General features: G+C 39.9%; 2 protein-coding genes across 5 annotated transcripts in view; one reads left to right on the top strand and one right to left on the bottom strand.

The window, feature by feature from the left end:
* The window catches only part of LOC101160633 (MSL complex subunit 3), a 205771-nt gene that overhangs the window by 111068 nt on the left and 68414 nt on the right, over window positions 1-26289 (top strand). The window lies entirely within an intron of this gene.
* LOC101160392 (rho GTPase-activating protein 6) overlaps window positions 1-26289 on the bottom strand; it is a 98894-nt gene that overhangs the window by 16875 nt on the left and 55730 nt on the right. For all 3 annotated transcript variants that reach the window (XM_023965744.2, XM_023965745.2, XM_023965748.2), the window contains exon 2: window positions 937-1096. In XM_023965744.2, the coding sequence (XP_023821512.1) occupies window positions 937-1096 (160 nt within the window). The remainder of the gene's footprint in view (window positions 1-936; window positions 1097-26289) is intronic.

Below are 26289 nucleotides of genomic sequence, written 5' to 3'. Positions count from 1 at the left end.
GGGAACCGATGCAGAAGATAAAATTAACAAATTATTTCAGGCAAGAAGGGGTTAAAAACGTTTGCATAGGACCTGTAACTAAAGATCGGTTTTTAAAACCTAAGTATTAAGTTAAATGGCATCATCCTTAAACAGTTTGACATTTCACTTGTTTGGATCATGCTTAACGATTCTAAAAGTGAACCTTACCACAAGGTGTTTCTGTTTGTTTGAGAGAAGTGTAAGATTTCATAGCAAAAAAAACAACCCCTCAAACACTCTACCTTTCTACAATGGTGGAAAACCCACCATCTCCTGTAGTTCCACAGCAAATTTCTCTTCCCGTGGGCCGGGTTTGGATTCATTTATCTAATTTAGTCGTTTTTCCAAAAGCCTTCTAGCATAATCACCTGCTTTAAAAAAAGTAAACATAGTTATTAAGCTGGTATTTGGATTAGACCAAATGCACATAAAAGCCCTCTTCTTTTTTCTCCTTAGAACTTTTTTTTTTTTTAAGTACTTGTAAGAAGGCCGACTACGCCCAGCTTACAGTGGAAAAAGTCGCATGTCACTTTGAGAAGGAGGGTCAGAAGATACCATGTCAAACAGGAAGCACCCAGTTCCTCTGCAAACTGTCACATCTGAAGTCATGTGTTGTCAAAACTTCCCTAAACGCGGACTATTTAGGACTTAAAGATCCACTGTAGAAATGACAGAGGGTTGTGGTCAGAGCATTAGCTTGGTTTTATGGGACACTTGAAAGAATTAGGCATCAGTCTGTATCACAAGCCTTGGTTAGAAGTCAATAACAGGCACATTTTGTCCTCATTAAAAGTCGCATTTATGGTCTGATGTTATCTGGAATGTGTTGAATCCCACCCATTTAAAAGCTACAAACAACATTTTTTGCAGATGACTCTGGTCTTTTAGTTGGAACAAAACAAAACATGCTCCTACCTTTTGGCATGGTGATCTGACATCCCAGGTCGTAGTCTTGCACTAAGCGGTTGAATGCCACTTCCTGCAGCCTGGCCCTCTCCAGCTCAGACAGGCTCTGGATGGCAACTGGCGTGAGGCGAACAGTCCGGCCCGACAGGCTGCTCCAGGTGAAATCCCCCTGGAAGACACAGACGAAGGTCAAACCAAAAAAATCAACCCAATTGATGGATTTTTAGGTAAATGCGACAGCAAAAAAAACAAAATGTGTAAAAAGCTTCACTACATTGTTTGGGAAGAAATCGCAAAAAGCCTTAAAGATGCAGCCATTCATTCATTAATCTTCTAAACACAAGGTTTTTTTTTTTTTTGTGGAAGTTCTGCATATGGTGCATGATTGGAACTATAATGAACACATTAAACACATTCATCTTTGCTGATAATGTCCTCTTTCTGCTAGTCCTGTGTTCAGACTTTCTTTCTTCTTTCTGTCAGACTGTTCTCTCCTTCATTCCCTGCACTGCGCCTGTCACTCCACCTTGTTGGCGCGCGGCTCTCACTACCTCTACGTTGCACGCGGCGCGCTCCCTCTACTTACACACGGGCGCGTGGTTTCAGAAGCACACACGCATCCTCATTCTACAACAGGAGTTTCCGTCTCGCGAGGAAATACGAATAAATTTACTGCGTTCTAATTATTAATTTCCATTGTATTCATTTCCATTACAAGCTGCGAGCGTTCTTGAGTCCGCAACAGGATTTTGTGTGTGTGTGTGTGTGGGGGGGGGGTTATTACTGTTCTCCTTCACTCTGTAACATTAAACATGAACGCGCACTGTTAGAATGCGATGAATATCCCTACATGTTTTGTTTGGGAACTATTTTGTGCAGCGCAAAGTTACGTGTCTGTATAAACAAAGGCGGAGCCTCCTGCCCCGCGTTCTTCAGGGGAGTGAGGCTTCATGACTACCGGTCTGCAGTCTCGTTTATTACTGGGCAATATATAATATTCTGAGAAGATGTCTGTACCAGAGAGCACAGGTGAAACCTCGCGTGAAGCTCGAGAGCGGTCCACTGCAGAAGAATCAACACGCACCCCCAATATTTAACCCCCGCGACACCGCGCCCCCTGGTGGTTCATCTCAGCGGTGATCAAAATTCCCACACCGTCACAGCTCTAGCCTGGAACGAGATTTACGATATTTGCATCTCTTAGACGTTTGGAACCTAACCTCTTCCAACTGTAGTGCAGCCGACATGCTGTATGTCAGTAAACAGAAGAAAAAGAAGAAGGGGAAGCCCCTACCCGCTTGTTCAGCGTCAACACCATGGGATATTCTGCCATTCAAGAACCCCTATTTAGCCTGTTGCTGAATGTCCAGTGTGTCCCTAGCTTCAAGGGTAGAGTGGGACTTTTTTAGACTTTTAAAATTCCAGCAACACAATTTGTCGCAATTGGTTGCAGCCCAAGTGAAGAGGATGATTTAAGACGTGAAAGACACTTTTTACTGAGGTACAAACTTCCCCTTTCTGCGTGGAGCAAAGGTTTGGTGGATATAAGCCAGTTGTAGGTGATCAATAAAATAGCTTTGTCCATCTGATTAGTGATTTAAAATTTGATTTTGAAAGTCCCCACTCTGTTCCTGTTGGGGTTTGTCAATGAGTTAGAGGGTTTTTTTTTTAAGGATAGTGAGTCATCAGTTTTCAGTGATCTAGGAGAGCCATAAATTTGGCAAAGTCTCGGGTGATGACATTTACGAGCTTTCACCTGTCAGTCAGTACGATAACTGCTGGGTATGAACCGAAACGGAGAGGCATTCCGACTGTTAACCTGTTTGTTCTGGCTCTATGGGTTCCTAAGGCACTTTTATCACAAACATTTTACATTGCTAAGCAGGACAATTTATCTTATTGTGTTTTTTTTTATCTCAATGTAACAAACATAAACTCCTAAAATCTTTAATAGTAATAGAGAGTAATGGAGACCGGTTCTGTTAAATGAATTAAACATCGTAAATGTAACTAAACTGTTACTATTTCTGTGTTGGACTCACAGGTGTGACGCCTTCATTACCTGGTCTAGGAGTGACAGATGAGAAACATTCAGGTTTTGCATGTTATCCGCGGTCGTTAGTCCATGTACAGATTGCTTTCCTCCAGTAAACACACAAACCAGCACAGGACCTTCCCTCTACCCTTTTAGCATACACCTGATTTCCTTTGCTCTTTCTGCTTATGTAATGATTACGTGATTAGCGTTATTGCTGCAGGCTTTTCATATAATGTTAATTAAAGGTGGTTTTCTGGAGGATTTTGATGTTCTTGCTAATGATTGGAGAGTGTGTCTGTGTGTGTGTGGGTGTGTGTGTGTGTGTCTTTGTATGTGCAGTATGTGTGTGTGGATTGTTCAGAATGAGTTCTTGTCACTGAGCCAACAAGTCCTCATTAAACGCAAAGCCGCACAACCTTAGTGAACGTTTACTGTTGGGTCTTTTTTCTGAACTGTTTTACACTAATGCCTTGTTACCATAAAAATGTTTTGTCAACCTATGCACCATTTTTTTTTTTTTGGTCAAAAGTGTAAATGATTGCAGTTAGCTTAGAATTGGGATGTTTCCTGTAATCAGACCAAACAAAAATGATCATAAAATAGACAAATGTAGAAATGGGATCTCTACTGTTTAACAGTCATCATAAAATCCCTTTTTTGGGGGATAAATTAATAGAATCCTAAGTACTAAGAAGTCATTTCATGCAGTTCTGACTGTTCAATGGTGAAAAACCACAATCCACGTGTCCCATGAGGTTTCAGTTACTTAGTTCCACACCTGGTTTGCGTTAGTCTCCGCTTTCTTTGGGGAAAAACTAGTTTGTTTTCCGTCTTGCCTCCTCCCTTCATTGGACTCTTTTTGTTGGGCATCCAGATGAAATCAATGTTTCATTCATGTTGAATTAGGCACCTGATCCCTTGACTGTTTCCCCTCAAAACCAACCCAGTGCTCTCCCCACACGTGTGACCTTCTGCAGTGGAGTCCATGACGCAATAACCTGATTTACACTCAAAGCCTACTTTTTTTTTTCTTTTAAGTGAAAAACAACTTTGAATCGGATTACACAACCTCTATAAAGAGACCTGTTGTAAATTGGCGACTTTCCATCTCAGAAAGTCTAAAAACAGATGGCCGTTTATTTCTATTGTGTATGACAACAACACACACACAAGCCACACTATCAGTACTAGCTGACAAGCCACGGTGGTCAGTAATTACATGCAGATGTTGACTTTGAGAAGGTTTCAAGTCGGTAAAAGGAATGCAGTATTATGGTATTGAGCGGTATATGCGGCCATGAATCCGACCTGTAGAAGAGAGACTACTTTAACATTCCTCTCATTCAGCGTTGTGGCACGAAATCTCTTCAAGGGTCATTTAAAACCAGCTGCAACTCAGAAGGGGAAGAAAAACAAACCGATGTAAAAGCCCAACGTGGAAAAAGCCAAGTAGGAATGTGCTCCTCTGAAAGCTTCCTTTGCTATCTGCAGACATCATCCCAAGATAGCAGAATGTTGCAAACCTTACTGATAATGGCGAAATCTGCAAAATAGTTTGCTGTTGCGTGTCAAATTAAAGGGTTTTTTGGGCACTTTTATGGCATTTTTCCCTGAAAACACAAACAAGCTTAAAAGATTTCTGGACTTTTCTGAAAGTAAGCATTTGAAATCTCAATATAAAAACTTTCTTAACCCATAAGAGCCCATGGTGATATACTAACAGATAAATATCAGATAGAGGTTTTGTTGTCAACTTTGATTTGTGGAAAAATACACACAATTGTATTTTTAAGAACAAATGGATCTGGGTTCTTGTGGGTTAAAGCTAAAATAAATAAGTGTATATTTTAAAGGAGAGGTTCTTATGCGTCTTCCTTTAGACTTTCCTCGGGGCCAAAGTCATTGCGGTTTTGTCAGATTTATTAAAGGGATTAAAGGCTTTGTAACAAATGAAAGAGCATTCTTCGGCTTTCGGTTGAGTGATATGTTGAGTCATAATATGTTTGGTAATGAACGAACAAATCCAGAAACGTTTTCCTCTTTGTTTAAAACTACAAAACTCTAGTAAAAGTGAATTTTCCAGTCACAATTAACATTCATTTACTTTCACTCAGATACCTGGTAGCTCCCCTATAAAATTCTAACAGCTCACGGGCTCCAGCTGCCTTGCTCAAGGGTACCACAGCCACAAAGTCATTGGGATCAACACAACAGGAACCTTTGGAGGCGGTATAGCCCTTCCTCAACCATAGAAGAAAACGACACAAACATACATTTCATGTTGCATTCACACCGGCCGCATGTGGAGCGTTCAAGAACGCACTTAACAGGGTTTTTATGAATGCACGTCTAGCCGTGTGGGACACACCGGACCATGGCACCACAGACGCAAGTAGCAACAAGGTGAAGATTCTTTCTCTTTTGTATATTTACTATTTATTGGGGCTCGTCCGCCGAATCAAAGCGGGGAAAATCCCGCAAATCTTGCTCCAGACGTTTTATTTTCACAGCTTGTTTTTGTATAAATGTCCGTCTTGGAGTCATATTCGACCGGACACAAACCGCAATTATTATTGTCAGGATTTCACATATTTACAACGGTTGGTACTTCCCTGTTTTGAAGCCGACGCAATCCACTTGTCACTGCTAAATTCAGGTCCCCGATTGGTCACAGTGCTGCGTTGCTGGACAGGACTAAAAAGATTGCGTGATCAGACCATTGATTGTAGACTGGGGAGGAGCCAGTCCACCGCAGAGATGGCTTCAACACTGACACAGAGCATCCCTTCTGTCAATGGTTGAAGAGAATGGATTTAAAGACAGGATTGGGGGGGCTGCACCCTGGCTACCACCTTAGTCACTTTTGTAAACGAATGGAGAAAAATTCTTTTACTGCTCACTAATTGCAATATGGTAGAACCCATGTTAAAAAAAAAATGTTTTTGGTTATTATTTCTATGGGAAGTCTAGACAAGGATTTAGTGCAGGGATCATATAGCTTATGAGCCAATTATGTCTTTTTTATGCTAGTATGTGCCTTACCTGGAACCTTAAACTTCTTGTCTTTTACAAGGTTAAACTGAATTTTATAACCTATACAAGTAACACGTCAAGCATTAGCAGTTCCATACATGACGCGAACCTCCACAGACTGGGTAACAGTACTATCAACCTTTTGTGGTAAAAAAATTTGCACTGATCGGGAAAATAATCATTGACTAATTTAATACTGAAATAACCGTTAGTGACAGCCCTGCTGGCTACGGTGGCCTTTTTGGTTCAGTTGTTTCTCTCCAAGAACGGATTACATTCAGACTGAGGAAACTCGGAGCGAACCGAAGCTCCGTCCGATTGAAAACGAACCGAGACCACCTGAATGAAAGCGGTTTCACAATTTATTCTTGTTTTTTTGTAACTTGCTAATTTCTTATAATCTTTGAGCATGAGTCAATAAGAATGCATAACATAATAGCAACAAGTGGGCAAGTGCACATTTTTGTCATTTTGTAACCATAGTAATACTTTCACATCCTAGTGGTTTAATGCAGACAGATATGCTGCCATGGAAACTGACATATTCTTTTGAGCCATTTGTCCCTTTGTCTGAAATAGAACAGAAACCACACGGTGTGCCTCACTGTTTTGAGTGTCCAGATGGCGTTAGTCATCGAGCAGCGTGGTACAAGTGCAGCCGTCGGAGTCATTAATCTTTTCCAGCAAAAGCACCCGTCACATGCGAGCAGCAGCTTGATCTTTTCAGAAGCATAACCCTTGATGGGAGGTTTATGTGACAGGCTTTTCATAATTTGCAGCTTTTTGGCCTCTGAAACGTCTTGAGTGACCACGACCTATTTAATTTCTTTCTTTCTTTATAAGTCTAGAGGAAATTTTTTGTGACCTCATAACTGATGTGAATTGGTGTGATGATGCCCTAACAAACAAAACCATCAGGATTCACCATGATTCACAATCCCATAATATGGGGTCAAATTAACTGTAGTAGGTCTCAGTATAATGGACACTATAATGCCTTTTATTTTTCCAGCTCCTCTCATACTGCCCAAACAAATCACTATATAATCGGTGCATATAATGGAAGCTGGCCATCTTCTAGGCTGGCGTTATAGCATTGGGTTGTTGGCCTTTTGTAATCAAATAATCTACTTTTTCCTAAGTGTCAGGATGGTAACAGTATTTTCTGAATAATATTCAAGAAATATTAAGCATTATTAGCATTAGATATATTACTTTTAGCATATATAGAATGTTTTTTGGTCCTTGTTTTTGTCAGAAGTTAATACATTTAATATAGCAAAAGATTTTTTACAATTTTTTTTTTTTTTATAGCTCAAGACCTTTGTTTAGTTTGTGGTCTAGTCTAACAATTTAAGCAACAAAAGCTGTTAAAGTTGCCATTATTTATAGAAGAGGATTGAGCTTTCGGGGAAAAGTATTGATGGACTCAATCAAAATTTGAAGAGACATATTTAACTTTTAATTGCAATGTTTGTGGGAAAGATTCATATGTTAATTGGTTACTCTAAATTGTATGGATGTAAGTGTTCATGGGTGTGTGATTGTGGATTTCTAGATGGGGTGAGAACTCCTCAAAAAGAGTTAAAGATCTAAATTTTACGTTTAAGGTCAGTTTGTTTTAGAAAAATGTTTAAATTCTAGTATTTTAATCAATATTTGTCCAACCTGGTCAAAAAATAAAATACATATGTATATGTATGAATTGATTAATTAAAACAGAATCAAAATATGAGTCAAGCACCAGACCAGAATATAGTGTTGATAATCAGGGACACAAGCAAAAACAAGGACAGTCCACTACATTGATGCTATGGTCACAAATACAAATACCACCGTGTTGTAGGAATCATCGGCAGAATCTTCAAGAATAGCTCCCACCGCCCAATATTCTTGAAAAATCGTTGGTGTGGTCATAAATCTGATTAGACAATGTGTACATGTCTCCAGACGGCGGCCGTCTATATCAAGTGCTGCCGTCTGTCAGCCTCCAGGTAAAAAAAATGTTTACTGTCCAAGCAACACTCCGCATTGCATCTACGGCCTCACCCAACAACTTCTACTTTTCTTTGTGCGTTGCCCTTCTTCTATGAGTAGTGCAGCAAGCACAATGTTATGTCTTGTTTGTATTCGTCTCAGCATCACCCGCAATTTGTCAAGACACATGATGTGTTTTGGGCAACATCAATGCCGTCTTCCCTCATGGACCCACGGTGGCCGGGATTGCCAGATTGACGTCTGATCATTGGCCTATGCCAACAGCCATCGTCGAGTGCCCGGGCTGCTGCCGTACAATTTCTTACAATGTCCCAGTTGCGGTGGGACGGTAGCACAGGGGCAGGGGGGGTGGGGCTAGAGAGAGGCAATCAGAACGTGGCTGATCATCAAGAGGATTTTCGGGATCTTGGAGCCCCTCCTTTCAATCAATTTCTGTGAAGCTGCCTGTCACTGGACTGCCATAGTGTGAGCTGGAAATGTTGCTCGAGCGCCCACTGCCCGCTGTCAAAAAAAAATCGTCCAGTCACTGTAAAATGTTACATTTGTCTTAAAACCTCTGCAGCCCCTGTAGTTGTGCAACCGTAGTCTTAGCAAGTATGGCAGCTATTCTTAACCATGGTTTGCAAATGAATTCTGGTGCACTTCACTTCAGTATTTGTGCAAGCCGACTTCCTGAGAAGGAAAAAGTAGAGGAATAAATGTCACAGGTAATTGTTTTTCGGAAAGAGGAGGGGGGGGACTGTCTAAAAGAGGCACAAATTACCAAAATTTGTAAACATCTAGTCAGGAAATGTCTGATTAGTATGTGGTTAGAGAACTAACAAAACTACGTCCTTGTCAGTTTGTTTTGGTCAATATTATCCGTTTTAGTATCTAGATTCTGTGATCATTCTGCTCTGCAATGTTTTTTTATGTCTTTTTTTTTTCTTCTTTTTTAATAATTTGAGTAAAGTTTCTATTTACCTGCTTCTGGTCCCTTGTACTCTTTAAAACTATGTCACCATAGAAAATAAATAAAATGCCCTAAAAACTACCAAGAAAAGCTCTGAGTTTACAAGATGTTTTTTAATCATTATTTTAAAAGGAAATGTTTCTTAGATACAGAAATAATAAAAATGCTGAAATTATGATTCCCACCACCTAAATCCAGCAATGACCCTAAGGTTTAGCCTCCATGTTTTGGGCATTCCCCAGGTTTGATGGAAACTCACTCATCCCTGTCAAATGTCCTGCCGGTCAGAGCCGTCTCTTATTTCCCCCACTGGTTGTCTTTTCTCGTGCTGCAGTCATGGAGTTCTGTACGAGCATCCGTGTGCCCTGTCCAGCTGTGAGTGAGGTCATGCGAGAGGGGAAGGGTTTCAGTAAGGAATGGCATACACGGGGCACACAGAGTGGCTGTGATGCGTGAAATGCTTCGACTTGCTCTAACAGTGGTAACACTGATGTTTGCATGAAAAATTGTCTGCAACCAAAGCAAAGACCTCATAAATACAGATGCATCAGAGCGTCCATGTAGGCCTTTTGTCGGAACTTGGCAGTTGAGAAATTGCTGCTTAAGTCTTTCATTGCCTCCCTGTACAAAAGACACTAAGGAATGCATGAACAGGGATTCAGATGACTCAGGCTTTCAAAACCAAAGTCTTCTCAGGGTTTCCAGCTATTCATTACAGTTCACTTCAATCTCACCTCTATCCAGCCAAAGCTGGGAGGTAAATTTGTTGCTGAAGAGCCACCAACTTCCTTCCAGCCCTCCACATCTGCCATGCGCTCCTCGTCCAGTTTGTATTTTAAACCCATCAGCAGGAGGACACTTGAGGCGATGTCCTTAGATGCTCCTAAGACAAAGCCAAGAGTGTTTCCAAAGCACATACTGTTTTCGTCTGTGCAGGCAATCTTTCGACTTTTAGCACATTGCCGTTAAAATAACTCCACGCACACATGGAGCCCAGACTGGAATTGTTTTCATTGATGGTTAACTAAGGCAACATAACAAAGAACTCATAAAATAATGTCAAATATGGCTGAGCATTGCCTGTTTTTACAATCCTTCAGTTCAGAAAATTATTCCTATCAACTTGACTCGGAGCAACCATTGGACGGCAGAATGGAAGGTTCGAAAAACGATATTGTAGATAGAAAAACCAGAAGCGTGAATGACTGAACAGTAGGAAGGAGCTGTATTGTCTGGTATTAGAAAGTATGTGATGGATTGGACTCGACTCCGCGGCTACATATGACTGCTCCCAATACTTGCATGAACATACCAACTGATTTATGACACGTATTTGAACTCAAAAGATATTTTGCCAAAAGTTTGATTATTCCTTTTATTTTTATAAAAATGTACTTTAATAGGGTTTTTTTTTCCATTTTGTCTCCAATTGGCTGTCATTGGACAACACCTCCGATTGAAAAGTCTAAGATCTCTACAGGATTGAAACACCCATGACTGCTTCCATTATATATTTGGGGTGTTTTGCTCAAACTTCTAGGTAAAGGCCTGGTTCACACCGCCTGCGTTGACTTGTGTCTTAAGCTGCCACTTTCAATGATAAATGTACTGTTGCATTATTATTTAGTGAAGTTTATTTATCCTTATATCTATCTTCATATTACTATTTTTATTATTATTTATCCTATTTTGTGTTTACCCCCTTTACACCTTTTTATACCTAGCTTAGACACCGAAACCAACTTCCTTGTATTTGCACCATACTTGGCCAATAAAGCTGATTCTGGTAAGTTAATGACTGAATTTCAGGCTTGCACTTTCAAAACGCTCGCATGCAAGTGTCGCTACGCAGGTTTTTAAGTCTGGTCGTGTGCTCCAAGTACTACTTGGGCGTGCATTGATTGCGCGCTGGAGCTAAAGCTAAACGCTTAACTGAGACCAATGAGGAACTCAGATTTGGTAGTGACATGTAGGTTGTGTCCTTTTCAAAACACGGAAGTACCAACCGTTGTAAACATGATCAAGAAGGAGAAATACTTTTGCCCTTTTTTTGCCCGGCCGGAATTCGATGACATCAAGACTTTCATATTGGAACACAGCTATAAAAGAAAAAGCCTGGAGCAAGGTTTGCGGGATGTGCACACCTTCAGGATTTCACATCGAGCCTCATCCCACTCTAGCTTGTCCGCTGTGATGCGGCCGGTGTGCAGTCACTTATACTAATTCTAAAATTTGTTGCTGACTCATACAACTATTTAGACAACTCTAGGTGAAAACCAATATTTTCCTCTTTTTCAACAATTTTATAGTTCACTAAATATCCAAAGATCCAACTTGGTTTGACACAATTACGGTACTGATTCTAAAGAAATCGCTGTCGTAAACATTGATGGTTCTTCACCGGGATCGGCCAATAATTGACAATGTTTTGACAGACTTTTGAGGAAAAAAAATGTGGTAAAAGGTTAAAAAAAAAACTTGCACAAACAAGACAGAAATCAAATTGAGCTGTATTTATATGCAACATTGCTTAAGGAAAATTTTATGAATTGATTTTGTTTAGAGTTTTTTAATTGTCAAAAGTCTATTTTTCTGTAGATTTATTACCTAAGAATTTAATTAGATGACCCTCCTTTGTTAAGTTGGCGCTATTAGTTATCAAATCACTTTTTTTAACAACCAAACTAAATTGATGTAAAAAATAAATCATACAATTTGCTATCTGAATCAATTTGCATTGTATCAAAGAGGTATTCAAAGCGCGACTTTGTGAATCAAAATCACATTTATTTCGAATTTTTGGCCGCAGCGTTATTTAATTTTTGAACAACACACAACACACATGTAAACGTATTTACATAATAGGTTTATCTATAAGCTTTACTATAACTTAGCTTTCTGTCTGTCAAGTTTTGTCTCATTTGACCTGTAAGGAAAGGAAACTGAAATTGTTCTTCATTAGTAGAAAACAACTTTCTTCGCTGATTCAAAAAAACAGTCGAGTTATGGGCGTTTTAGGTGAATATCTAGAGCTGTGACGGTGTGGGATTTTTGATCACCAAGTGATGAACCAGCAGGAGGCGCGGTGTTGTGGTTAACCGCAGGGCACCTCCCTCCAAAAACAACAAACAACACAAAACACAAAATCCCCCCGGCGGCTGCGTCGGAAATGAATACAATTACAACGCAGTATTCTTTATTAACAAATAACAGTAAAAACTAACTACTACCTATCTAACTAATGAACTAACTATATAGGTGTTGTAGAATGACTATGTGTGTGTGTCAGCGCGCTGTTTGTGTAGGAGGAAGAAGCGCGCACACAAGTGTGTTGGGGTGCGTGTTGATTCTTCTGCAGTGGACCGCTCTCGAGCTTCACGCGAGGTTTCACCTGTGCTCTCTGGTACAGACATCTTCTCAGAATATTATATATTGCCCAGTAATAAACGAGACTGCAGACACTTTGTCACCTTTCCGGTAGCCATGAAGCCTGACTCCCATGAAGAACGCCGGGCAGGAGGCTCCGGCTTTGTTTATACAGACACGTAACTTTGCGCTGCACAAAATAGTTCCCAAACAAAACATGTAGTGATATTAATCGCACTCTAACAGTGCGCGTTCATGTTTAATGTTACAGAGTGAAGGAGAACAGTAATAACCCCCCCCCCCCACACACACACACACACACACACACACACACCAAATCCTGTCACGCACTCAAGAATGCTTGCAGCTTGTAATGGAAATTAATACAATCGAAATTAATAATTAGAACGCAGTCAATTTGTTGTATTTCCTCGTGAGACGGAAACTCCTGTTGTAGAATGAGGATGTGTGTGTGCTTCTGAAACCACGCGCCCGTGTGTAAGTAGAGGGAGCGTGCCGCGTGCCGACAAGGTGGAGTGACAGGCGCAGTGCAGGGAATGAAGGAGAGAACAGTCTGATGGAAAGAAGAGTCTGAACACAGGACTAGCAGAAAAAGTAAATTATCAGCAAAGATGAATGTGTTTAATGTGTTTATTATAGTTCCAATCACGCACCATACGCAGAACTTAAAAAATATATATATTTAAAAAAAAAAAAGTGCGGTGAATGAGGTCATCACCGCGATGATGCAGTTATCGTCACACCCCTACTCCAGGCTTTTTCTTTCACAGCTCTATTCAGACTTTGTGTTTTCAAGTAGTTTTTATTAGTGTGCTGCCTTTTTCCTTGAATATCAAGTTATTCTTAAGCATTTCTCTACAGTTAAAACTGTTTAACACCTTTATAGCAGATACCGTTGCCACATTTTGGCATCATTTCTGTGCTTGACCAGATTTATGCTGGACTTGCTTTGGAAGTAAACACAGTTCTTGAGTTTTTCCATGACTTGACTTTTTATAGCCTGCTCATAAATGTGAGAGTTAAAAATGTACAAAAAGCTTGAATTCAGGAAGTGTCACTCAGTACAAGAGGCTTGTGAACCCAACTATTTATAAGTCAACATATCTTCCTTGTTTCTTTAACCCTTGTGCTATCCTATGACCCCACCCTTACTTTGACGTGTTCTACCATGACAAAGGTGGATAAAGGTGGAAAGATTTCATGTAATCCATGGACACCAGTGAGGTTCACAAATCATTGAAGAAGAAAGGTTCAGAGCACTGTCTAGTGGGTCTAGATGACCCAACTCCCAATGTTAAAGTGCCTAGGATAGCAAAAGGGTTATGTACACCAGTTGCCACGTTTCCTATGATTATTCTTGAAATTCCAGCCCTTTTTAGTGGTGTTTGGTTTGTGTGCTAAAGGAGGAACCAGGTGCTTCTGAGTATAAATAAATGGGTGGAAAAAATGCATGGCTGCACTCCGATTGTGGCGTAATGGCCGCAGAGATGGTCAGTGCTATCAGCGGCTGCTTCTTGACCTGCCTAAATGCGTTTGTGTAAGTGTCTGCAGGCCTTCGTGCTACAAAGTGGTCTGAAACTCAAATTCAGGTCACAACTCAGCAGTAACCCAACAACTGCCAAAACGGCACACAGCAAATGACAAGTGCAGGCTTTCCACTAATAAAAGCAAAGCCTGAATGTACTGTACTCTGAGCTGAAGTGACAACCTGAGAGAAATATTCACCAACTCTTGGTTTGCTTTAGCAAGTTGTGAGTGGTTTTTTTTTTTTTTTTTTTTTTTTACAGGTTCCATGCAGATTTCTGCAAAGGACTCAAATCACAAAGTTTCTTTAGTTTGAAGCTTTTAATGTGTTGCCGAACAAAAATCTGACTGATGTTTGGAGTTCACTATTCTGTACATATTTTGGCAGCATCTAAATTCTTATAGGATCACTCAATTAGGTCTTTGAAATGTTTATCAGTGCTGGCTTTAATCATTTGTGTGGACTTCCAAAAGCTCACTTACTATTGGCAACAGTGGCTTCAACTCAGACCGATTTGGACCAATCCCTGCTTACTTACGCCGTCTGGCTCCAGCACGGTGCCGTCCGTAAAAATCTTTATTTGGTTAGAGTTGGAAGCAAGCCATTTTCTAAGGAGGACGTCGCACTCAGTCCAGTTCTCTTATATGGTCAGTGATGCAATCCAAAGGGGTCACATGACCCAGACAGTTGTCCCTGAGCCCCGCCTTTGAACTGAAGGCCGTGTCACACAGCTGCTGCATACATTTTGCGCATATTGCACAGATGAAAGTTAGTCGTATGTGAATAAACGTGGATAACATGTGATCTTGAAACCACAGAAGTAGGAATAAACCACCCAAAGAGTACATAAATCAACGTAGAACGTGAACCGTGCGTGAATATTGGGCTCTTTGTGCGTCAGTTACGTAATGTAAACATATGTGTGCCGTATATGCGACATAAAAGTTATACATCGGTGGTACATGTGTGGAAGGCCACAAATTTGCGAATGGATCTTGCAGAATTGTGTGCAATTTGTGTAATCATTTTGTAATAATTGCGTGTAAACTAGGTAAATTAAACAAACTCTGTCATTCTCAACTGACCAAAACCTTTGAACAGCTCAAAACCGAATTTACGTAAAGATCTGCGCACATCGCCAAACCCAAGAAACTCTTCTGGATTACGTATCATTGCATGTTTTATATGTGCAAAATGTACGTGTTGGCTGTGTGACACAGCCTTACATATATTTCAGAAATGAGTAAAATTGGTGCTTTTCAGAGTCTCCTCACTGAGTATAAGGCATGTTCTTTTGTCATCATTTCATATTATTATATAGACTAGATCCACAAAATGTACTAATTCATCATAACTGAAGGTTTAATTAAGCCAAAGAAGAAAAAAAAGGATCAACACTGTTGTTTGGCAAACAAATGACACGTCTACCAGTGACGAAAATCAAATGTGTTGAATGCTGATACAAACACAAACCGGAGTAAATATCCCATCTCAAAGATCGAGAACAATTTCTTTGCCAGTCAGTACAAATGTTTCGCAAGAAAGCCCAGGGGTATTCGGTTCCCATCGTTCTGCTGTGCCAACGTCGTGAGAACAGACTGTCCTGCACATATTTGTCTGCACATGCAGCACAGAAATCACTCCCACAAAAAGAAAAGTGTCACTCCATCAATCCTGGAATGTTGGAAGAAAAAGAAAAATGAATTCAGATTAGGTGCAATAAAAATAACACAAAAAACGACAGGGCTCAAATGTAAAGCAGGAATCCAAATTCTGGCCGTGTCTGTTACTCGCCAGAGGGAATAATAGCAAACGGCAGTTGTGAACGCTTGTGTTACACTGAACTACACACTGTTAAACACCTTTCAGAAAATGAACAATCAGCCATGGAAGTACTACGGAGACATAAAAAAGTCCTCGCTTTCCTGCATTACTTCCTGCTGTCCGGAAACATTTACTTTGAAAGAAAAAGGAACATTTTGAAGGGACAAAGTGTGCTTCCACGTTTTTTAGAAATCAACACTGGGGTTCATGTGTCAGTCCCAGAACAGCTGCTGGGGTTTTTCAACTTTTTTTATGTGAGCTTGTTGCGTTCGAAACACAGAACAGGCCTCCCCTTTGCTTAAATAAATTGAGGCCTTTCGAGTAAATAGCCTTAAATGTGTTTGGTGCTTTCTGTGAGGAAACTGCTGCATTCGCCACTAACAGCCAATTCCTTTAAAAGTTTAAATTCATATAAATCCAATGAATGGAAGCGTTCAAGAATGGAATCGTTCACACCCTAGACGTGTTCTTCTATGGGTATCAGATTATAAATTGATCCTCTTAGAGAAATAATTATTTTTAACCCCATTGGTGAGACAGTGGGTCAAAGCACACTACATACTGTCCAGTTTCTTTCACGCTCTGCGTTTAAAACAGCAGAATTAAAAGGAAGTCTCCTTGAGACTCTATTTTCCGCGTGGGAGGCAGTTAATCCAGCAAGCTCGCTCTAAAGCGGGGATTACAACATGATGGTCCTCAAAACCAGCACCAATGAGATGACAATGACAGGGTCGAGGCAGAGCTGTGGTTCCTTTACGATACATGTGGAACGAGTTTGGCAGCTGCTTTGAAGAGGAAGATGAATGAAGAACTCGTACAAGTTGGGACAAATTTAGGTTTGGTGCAACAAAACAGGAGAAACTATAAATAAGAGACAAAAACTTCATTTCTTGCTAAATCGGCTTTTGTGGGACTGATATCATTTTGCTGAAAAGAATTTTTACCAGTCCGACTGGACTGGAATGTAAAACTACACTAAGATGAGGCCTATAGGGCCAAGAAAAGCTCCTCTGCCTTGTTGATATCCTTTTAGAAAGGAGAAAAACGATTACCATGTTTTTGCCCCGTTTTGAGCTCATGTTGATCTTCACAGTAGAAAGTTTTAATGAAAGGTGCTACAGTTCTGATGTCTCGTAGAGTTTCCATTTCCGGCTACTGGTGTCTTGGTGCCAAGTTGTCTGCAACCAGGTCCCCCTCATTTATTTTACAAAAACGTTAAAAACCACCAAGTGCATCACAGTGGACAACACACGCGTGATGGCAGCAAAAAATGATTATGTCATCGTTCCAGTCCACTGTGTGCAAACATTTTGAATTTAGCAAAGATGCGGAAAACACAACAGTGAGCTAAACTTTGGGAAACTCATTCTTGTTAACTAATCTCTGAGTCAAACTGGGAGAATTTTTGGCTAAAGATGTCCTGGATCGATTTTATGTCAGTGAATGGGATTGTTCAAAATGACCCAAAATCAAAGGTAAATCTAACCGGCAACCACAAATGTTTAATCGAATCATTACATCCCCAAAGTTAATGATGTCCACGTTGTATTAAAGTAACTAGGTTTCCCGGGGCCTTTTGTTTTTTATAAGCCAAAAATGTGGTTCTTTCCTTTCATTTAGCTCTTTTTTTAAGAGCACTGATGATTTGCACTCGCCTTACCAATTAAAGAAGCAGCTAAATGAAGAAAAATAGGATTAAAATGCATTTCCCATGGAAACCAGTTTGCTTAATCTCGTGTTTGTGCTTTAAGCCAAAAAATAAATTATCTTTGGAGTTATTTCCCATTGGACTCTGTCTGTTATTTGAAACTCGGTGGTTGTGGGAGCTGTGTAGTTTGCGTCCACCAAAAAGAAACAGCAAAAACAATTGTAGGATGTCTGATTGTTTTTGATAAAATATGTGTAATGGGGTGGCGTGCACTGCTATCACTGCCAAAAGACAGAACTAACCTATAAATCACCAAATGTATTAATTACCAATTTATTTGATGCAATTTTAATGTGAAAACCATTTTTGGTAGGTTCTGATCACACTTCACATAGCTATCCATTTGAGCTGAACAACAGTAAAACATGAACTGGTTAAAATTATTAGAAAATAACAGAAAAGCTTTTTTCCAGCTGTAAAACCCATAGCTTTAAAGGAAAGCCAAATTCATACATTGGACTAATTGAAATTCCAATATTTACGTATTGTTTTTTTCATTAAATCTTTGTCTCTACAGTTCTATAACCAAACATTGGAGGAGACGCCTCCCATTTTAGGTTTTAATCTGTGTCCACACTGCAGGGCTTATTTTGATTCGATAAACCCCAACAGACTTAAAAAATATAAAGGCTTTAATCCCAAGTGAGTCATTGCAGGTAAACCTCATCAATCACAGAGCCATCCACTTACTGTGAAACAGAGCACACACAGGTACAACGGGAGAAAACACTTCAGAAGCAATTAAAGCAGCCATTTATAAGCAACGGCTTTGTTTCAGACCAGGAGGTTTCAGCCAAGTGTAACTTCCTGGAGACCCACGCCACGCCCGTCACAGACCAGCGATGCTTTGTTCTCCCTGTGCAGTAGCCAGTGACTGTACATGTGTTTATATGTGCACACGCAACACGGGTCATCCTCGGGTCAGCCGGTTTATTATTAATTTTCTTTAAGGAACAAAAGTAGAACACAGTGTCCTGCTTTACTTTGCGTCAAGCGCTTCACCCGAAGGCAGCTCGTGTATCAACCAGCCCGTTCCAACCAAGACGACTGGAAAGTTTTGACGATAACATCCAGGTGGAAACCACTTGAAGCAAAAAGCGATTCAGGGGGTGTTAATGGGGTGTTTCATGGACTCGGTAAACCACTTATCACATTGTTATTGGTCTGTAAAGGCCATCTGAAGTCTACCAACTCCTGTTCGCTTGATTAGGAAACCAAACCGACAAAGCCGGTCGCACCAAGTGTGCACGCTTTATTGGTTCAGTTCCTTTGTTCTGTGCTGACAGAAAAAACAAAAGAACATTTGATAAAAAGCTCCACTTCACACTGAAACACACTTCCATATCCCAACACTCCCCCGCATTTTATTCCAAGCTGTTTACTAAACAACAAAAACAAAAGAAACATATTTTCAAGCATAGCAGCTGAAAAAATTACTAAGCTGTAGCTTCCACAAGTTAAGCCAACATTTGATACATTTTTCCAAACTATCCTTAACTTAAATAAATGTGTTTGTCAATGTTGACACTAAGAACAAGTCTTTACGATTGCTTATCAGTCTGATGGCTTTTAAAAAATGCCAGTCTGTTGTTTTTTTCGTGCCCTCTTCTAACAATGTAATAGTTTGGTGCATTACCAACACCTGCTCGTTGGGGGGCGCTGTTGTCTGTGCTGAACACTGATCAAGAGGGAGGTAAAAGCACAGAGAAGATAACTTTGTTTTATGTTGACGCCTGCACCTTTTTCCCTTTTCACTGCAGAACATTTAAAGATCAGACAGTTTTCAGTTTTGTTTTGTTTTGAATTCCTTGACATTTTTGGGATGGTTTACCACTTCCTCTCTTTAGTTCTTCTTTTTGTCATTGGGCCATTTAAAGACCCACCGAGATCATCTTTTGATCTTTTTTTTTTTTTGCCAAAATGAACAGTGTGTGTCGGTTTCTAAGTCATAGTTTCTGCAGAGCGGCAGTTCTTTAGAAATTCACCTCTGGTTTGTGATCAGGACTGTCGGTGCAGAGCAATCCTTCGTTACTGCTGAGAGCTCTCTGTTTACACCCTCTCCCACTAGTTTAGAGTACATCACACCCCCAAGCTAAAATTCGTGGCGCATCAAAAATGGCGAGCAATTTCGAAGCTATCCAGCCGTACAGTTTAGATCCAGATTTATCTGCAGGTGGATGCATCGGAATGGAGCAGAGCAGGGAGCCTGTGGCCCGCCCACTGTATGTTCTACATAACAAATACAATCTTTTATTTACATCTGCTCCTGATTCATAGATTCTCAGAAATGCAATTTGAATCTTAATTTTCATCAAATTTATACCATGGTCAGGTTGAATACTCGATTCTGATTGGCTGCTGGGTATGCATTAAAACCTGATAACCGCACGGTCAAAAAAGAAGTTCCGGTCAGCTAGCTTAAATGTTTTGTATCACTGCGCCGGCTTCTTTAAAACGACCTTTTGCTTCATCATCTGGACAAAAACAAGCGGTAAGAGGTGAACTTTCTCTCTGAACTGATGCTTTATTCAACCCATCGGGACGATCAGCATATATATATCGCCGAAACTTGACTGCAGCGGTGGTGCTGCGCAACGCGGACTATATGTTACGTGATGCGTTTTGAGAGAAAAGCGATCCAAATCGGAAAAAAACAAGGATTAAGGACTAAAACCTGGTTAATATGTATTGCTTTTGTAACCGACCATGGTATAAGCGGGTTAATGGCCTTCGAAGTGTGCAGTTATTACTTTCGTGTCGGACGGTTCAGGCTTCCGCGGCGTGCGTTAAAAAGTAATAACCGCACACTTCGTCGGCCATTAACCCTTACATGTCCTCCATCATCAGAAAAATGCCTCAAGAACATGTTAAAAACACTAAGAAATGTCTTTTTTTTTTACGGATAGCTTCTTTAACTGTTCATCTGTATTCACACTGTAGTAAACCACACAATGGTTCATTTGAAGTGAACCAAAACCTTGCTTCTACATTGTACCAAAGACTCTGGATTAAATTCGGACACCATTTAGTATGTTTTTGTGTCTTGATTATCAAAAACAAAATTAGCAACAGTGTAAAATAGATAAAAGAACCCCACTTAGTAAATGTTATTTTGAAAAACACATTGCTGTGCTAACTTTATTTAAACGTGGAGCTGTTAAACTACTAAACCAAAATTATTTTGATCCAGATGTCTACAATTCTGTTTAATTGTGAATCAGCATGACTTGATTAAATATCAAAAATTCAAATTTCCATTCCAAAAAATAATTATTTTTTTCACAACTAAAATTTTAAAGTAATCCAAGATTGAACTTTAATAGATACAAATATAAATTCCTACATTACAAAAAGAGAAAAGCTTTTTTCGTTGCTTGAAAAAAAGCAGGAAATGTCCCTAAAACAAAAATTATTCTTTGTTTTTCCAGTAAAAGCTGATTAAAGTTTGATTACTTTTTTTTTATCCCAGCCAATTTTAGATAAATTGGCAATATTCTAGGGACATGTGAAAAGCCCCGCCAGTTGTGAGAAATTAAAGAGCATTTTTAAAACTTTCAGTTAAAAAAAAAACTATTCACAATAAAAAGAAAAGAAAAAAGTGGCAACCGCGAGAAAAGCAAAGTATTAAACCTTCTCATCAGTAAAGCAGAAAGCGATTGTGGTCTTTGAGGAATATTAGAACAGACAATAAGCTGCACTTCAATCTCAGGAAGCTTTTCCAGGAACTCCGACTTTTAGGAAGGAAATCATCTCACCCTTTCATTTCAAAGGGCTAGACATTCTTCCGGGGGTGGCATTCCTGACGTTTGTTTAGCAACTTGGAACTTCACTTTGAGGAGTCCAGCATGATTTACGCTGCTAAATGCATGATTCCAACAGAGGAAACAGGGCTGGTGCTTCGACAGGCAACTGAATCTCTCAATAGCAAACATTGGTACTTTTTAGTAGAACTCGTATGAACGCATTTACAATAAAGCAGTACAAGTGAAGCACTCCTCCTGATTGAAGTTTACAGCTCCTACCCTCCAGCACAACTGTCAGGAAGAACCGACACGCTTCGGTAGACTTCATGTAGGCAAAAGAGCTGAGCAGAAAATTCAAAAGAACCGAACTCTGACATAATACTTGAGTTTCCTCAAAAAAATAGCCCTGAGCTGCTTTGGTTCTCTGGTCCATTTATCAGCCTCTTTTCTTTTTTTTTCCTGTATACAAACAAAGAAGAAGTAACCTCAGGAAAGATGGTGCTTAAACTCATTCAGTTTGGAGTCTATGTACCAGTAACACATTGCTGGTACAAGTTTCTACTGAAAAGCCAACCTGTTAACAATAAAAAAAAACTGTTATTATAGCGGATTGCAAAGCAACCAATGGACATGCATGATGCTAATTCATCTTAATTTCTACCCACACAAAGCCAAAAACTCAAGTAAAAGAGAAGAATAGCAACTCCTCGCGTGTCACTAGTTTCCTGCAATAGAAGTTGACCTATAGGCCTCTTGGGGGTAAACGGTACTAAACACGGTGCAGAGTTTCATTAATGAAGACCAATAGGCTGCTGGGTTGGTGTGCCACTAACTTATGTCTGCCAGGCCACAGCATACTTGTTGATCCTCACATTCCAACAGCAGCCTTGAGAGCAGCTAATCCAGTCTCAGGAAAAGACCCCTTGAACTGGGTCGTGCACTTTTCTAGCCCTCAGACAAGCTGGGAGTTTGAGGAGCGCACACAAACTCACAGGTTTGCACACAAATTGCATGCCAAGCACAACACGGGCGCACACACCCTCTGCAAGCATGAGCATGGTATTCCTACAGCGCGCTATACTTATCCCAAGTATGTCTTATTGTTGGAACCATCTGAGTCACTGCTTGTCTGAATACTTCCTCTCAGACATGTCACCAAGCTAGAAACTTGATTTCCGCTGTCAGCAAATCTGATTGATCTTATCTGTCAACGAAACTCCATTGTGTCTGAGATTTTTTTTCTTTTCAAAATTGCTGATGCAAGTGTGAGTGAGTGAATTAAGGCATAGACGGGTACATAGTGATCTACGAAAGTCTCTGACAGGCAGCTATTACCACCGTGGCTCTCCTGCACTTAGGGAGTTTACTTAAGGTGACTCATTCATAGCTTTCAGCAAGATCCTCACAAAAAGGCACCGCAGTCATGCCCCCTAAAGACTGAAGATTGATGTGTTTTGGCATCTCAAACGAAACTTCAGTGAATTGCAGTCTGCCATTGCCAAATCAAAATAAAAGATCCAAACAACGCCCTTGTATCTCTTGGTTACTATCACAAAAAAATACCCTGGGTTTTTCCAAATTTTCCTTTTTCTTGCATTGTTCATGGACATTGATCAACTTGGATTCTCAACCTTTTATAAAAGGTTCATCGGAGCGGCCCCTGAACTGTTACAGTAACTACAATTAAAAACGTGACTTATTTGAACCCTTCAGCACTGGTGCCTTAGCCCCAGTTTGGATGTCCTTTGAATTACAGTACCGGTAACTCTTTGACAGAAAAACAACAAAATGCAAGAAGTGTTGCATACTGGCACAAAGCTCTTTCACTCATCATCACTCTTTCACTAAGGGCAGGGATGCCAGTATAGCTTAGACAGTTTGTTAGTTCATTTTAGTATTTTTCTATTGAACTCTTTGTATTCGTGATCCTTTTGATTTCATGTTTTACTTCGAAGCCCATCGAGACGACTGTTGTTGTGATTTTGGGCTATACAAATAAAATTGAATGAATGAATCAGTTCATTAGGTCTAATTGTGTAAATGGTCAAAGAGTTATGGTATTTTGAAGAGCGTGTGGGATTTTTAGTGCTGTAATGCAATTAATTTTTTTGTGCGATTAATGACTCATGACCTGGAATTAATTATTCTAATTAATCTGTTTTCAATCATAACAATTTTTAACCTAATTGGTGTAAAACGCCTCATTTTGAGTTACTTTCATTTAAAGTCATGACATTGTGGCACAGTAAAACAGCAAATTACAACTAAAAACTCAGCTTTATGAAGTTTTCCTAATATAACAGACGTCCAACCTTTATTTTTACACAAAGGATTTTTTTTTATCTCGATCAAAACAAAACAAAAACAAGACCAACACATCAGTTCCAGAGTGTTCAAATTTAACATATAGAAACACTTTTCTGAGCAATTTTAAAGAATATTGACCACTAACTTCTTATTAATACCATATTACATGTTGACATATTTTATTCTACAGTTTACCATCCAATGCAATCAGCCCTCCACGTAGACCATTAATTTCTGATAACGAACACCTCATCAGGCTTAATGTATTTCAGATACAAACAAGATTATGTTAGTGGAAAGAGTTCATCGGTTTCTGGCTAAATTGGTCAGTTTATCTTCCTGTTGTGGTCTCTACTGTCTGCTTATTTTTTATCTTTATGATTCGTGGTCCATGTATCGAAATGTGTATCAAATCTTTAGGGAAAGATACACAACCGTAGTGATGAGATATTTTATACATAGCCTGAAAAGTTCAAAATTATACTCAACTTTGGTGGCAAAAATAAATGACATCATGTTAGAGAAAACATGATGGATCTAGTAAAGTGTAGTGATGGCCACAGATAAAAAAAGCTAATACAATTTAGGGTGTAACAATGTTTGTCTTATTACTTTTCAACTATAGAGTGGAGCCGCCGCATGAACACATTTATTTGACCCCCTTTTTTTCCCCATATTATTTTTACTGCTACTAAACGTTTACATCTTTAAGCTTTTATGGACAGTCGAGCCAATGAAAAGGTCCAGTCACAAACACAATGCAACCCAAAAGCTTTAATGAGCTGCATTCCAGTGACACAAGCCAAGACGGACTGCAAACTCTTCCAGATGTGACGTTTTTCATGATTCTGCATTTCTACTGCATACATACTGCGTTTCTATCATATCCAGGATCATAACGAATATTGCTTTCATCAGTGCAATCGATGCCAGAGGATATTATTTAAGCACAAAAGCGTTTGGTGAGAGGTCATGGACTATACAACAGAGATTCTAGCATAATTATTTGCTCAGGGAGTGATATTTGAGCCTTGCTAAAGCAAAAAACACTTAGCACATTTTGGCCAACGCGCTCTGACCTCTGGAGACAAGCAGCAACAGATGACTTAATACTTCTTGTTGTGGTTCTTCAGAGACCGCCAGCATGATCTTTATGGCTTGTTGACTTTTTAACAAGGGAATTTTTAACACAAAGTAAGCATACAGGGGTTTTTTTCTCTTTACAACGGCCTTAAATCAGCAAACCTCATCGATTCTTATGAGATTGCTATGGACTACAAGCAATGAAAATATACAATGTGCAGGCAAAATAGCTTCTGTCCATTTTGGAATAACTTGCTAAGGTTACATAGAGAGCAAACGCTGTTGTGGGGCTTTTAGCATTGGACGACACAATCTGTTCTTATTATTTAGCGTATAGTCCTTAGAAAGTTGTAAACCCAAAGCTGGATAGACTAGGATTGATTCCAGTTCTTGACACCATTTTGCAGGGCAGGAAAACAAATGAAAATGTGCTGGTAGTCTTTCAATCCTAGCTCATAATGCAATACTTCCCAAAGTGAAAAATAAAAAAAACATCGTGCCTTTTTTTTACCACAAATGAGTGGAATGAGTTTTCTGCGAACCAACTTTGCTGTCTTTGCTTAATAATAGGAACCAATGACGAAAGTGGTACGACCATCGTCCATAAATCAATCCTGTGTATTTTCTTAAGAAATGGAACCCTGGTGTTGGAAGCACATTTGCCTCCGTGCATGGTGGACCGCAGCATCTTGCCAGACCTTTCACTTCTGTATTTCCCCTCTCCTGCTTTGCCCCCCCACCCCACCCCACCTTCAGCCTTCAAACGTCTTCCATAAAAAGACAAGTCTCCAAGAGGTCGGCCTTCTCCCTTATTGCCGTTAATAAAACAAGCGCCTTTCCCTGACAGAGTGAAAAACGAGGCATGGACGGTGTTGTCATGACAAGCCAAAAGTGACGGCTGTGGAACGCGCCGAAGAAGAAACTTTTTAGCCTTGTGGCTTTTACCCCCACCTTGCTGTAAAGGTGCTCGAGTACCAGAACAGGAGTCCTTCAAAGTACAACTTAACCCGTGTAGAGAATGAATGCAGGAGGTCAACATGCATGCGGTATGTAAAGCAGCAGTTTAATTCCACATAGTTTTCAGTGACTGCGTGTATTCCAGCTGACTAAATATCCACTCCAGCTCCTTCTAGGTCAGGGTGTGCTTCAGAAAACTTGTGATCAATGTAAATAAACTCTCTAGGTTGCTGACTGGCGTGGTTGGCTGATGTCGCTTACACACACAAACACAGATGCATGAGCCGCACATCGGCACCGCGGATGGATACCGGCAACACCTATCTTTTGCATCTATACCATCAATGCAAGCTTAATTGCTCTGTTATAACCTGCTTTCAATTAGTTACACCATGAAATGCTTTGTGGCTTTCCCTGCCAAAGTTGTTTGTTCTGGGAGTGGCAGGGAGTAAAACAAACACAGCAGAACAAGGTCACACATCAGCAGGTAACAAGAGGCTAGTAAAGTGTTTGCTCCCAGCATTAAGGGCAGGAGAAGCCAAGAGAACATCTGAAAATTTTAAACAGAGGTACCTTGAGAAAAATGTCACGAGGTTGTAAAAAATATTATTTCTAAGCAGACAGTGGCTAATGTGATCTAGAAGATGCTCATCAATGTTGCGATTTACCAGTTTTCCAACCCCGTGACCCTTTTAAGATATGAGTTTTTAGTAAGTCAGCAAAACATAATCCAGAATAAAAACAATTTGGAAAAAATAAATCCTTTGAACAGGTTTGTATTTACAGCACAACAGTAAACAAGGCTTC

This window comes from Oryzias latipes, chromosome 2 (genome assembly GCF_053564925.1).
Source record: "Oryzias latipes strain Hd-rR chromosome 2, Olatipes_Hd-rR_3.1".
In the NCBI taxonomy this organism is placed as follows: Eukaryota; Metazoa; Chordata; class Actinopteri; order Beloniformes; family Adrianichthyidae; genus Oryzias; species Oryzias latipes.
This window is presented reverse-complemented; position numbering and strand designations above follow the sequence as displayed.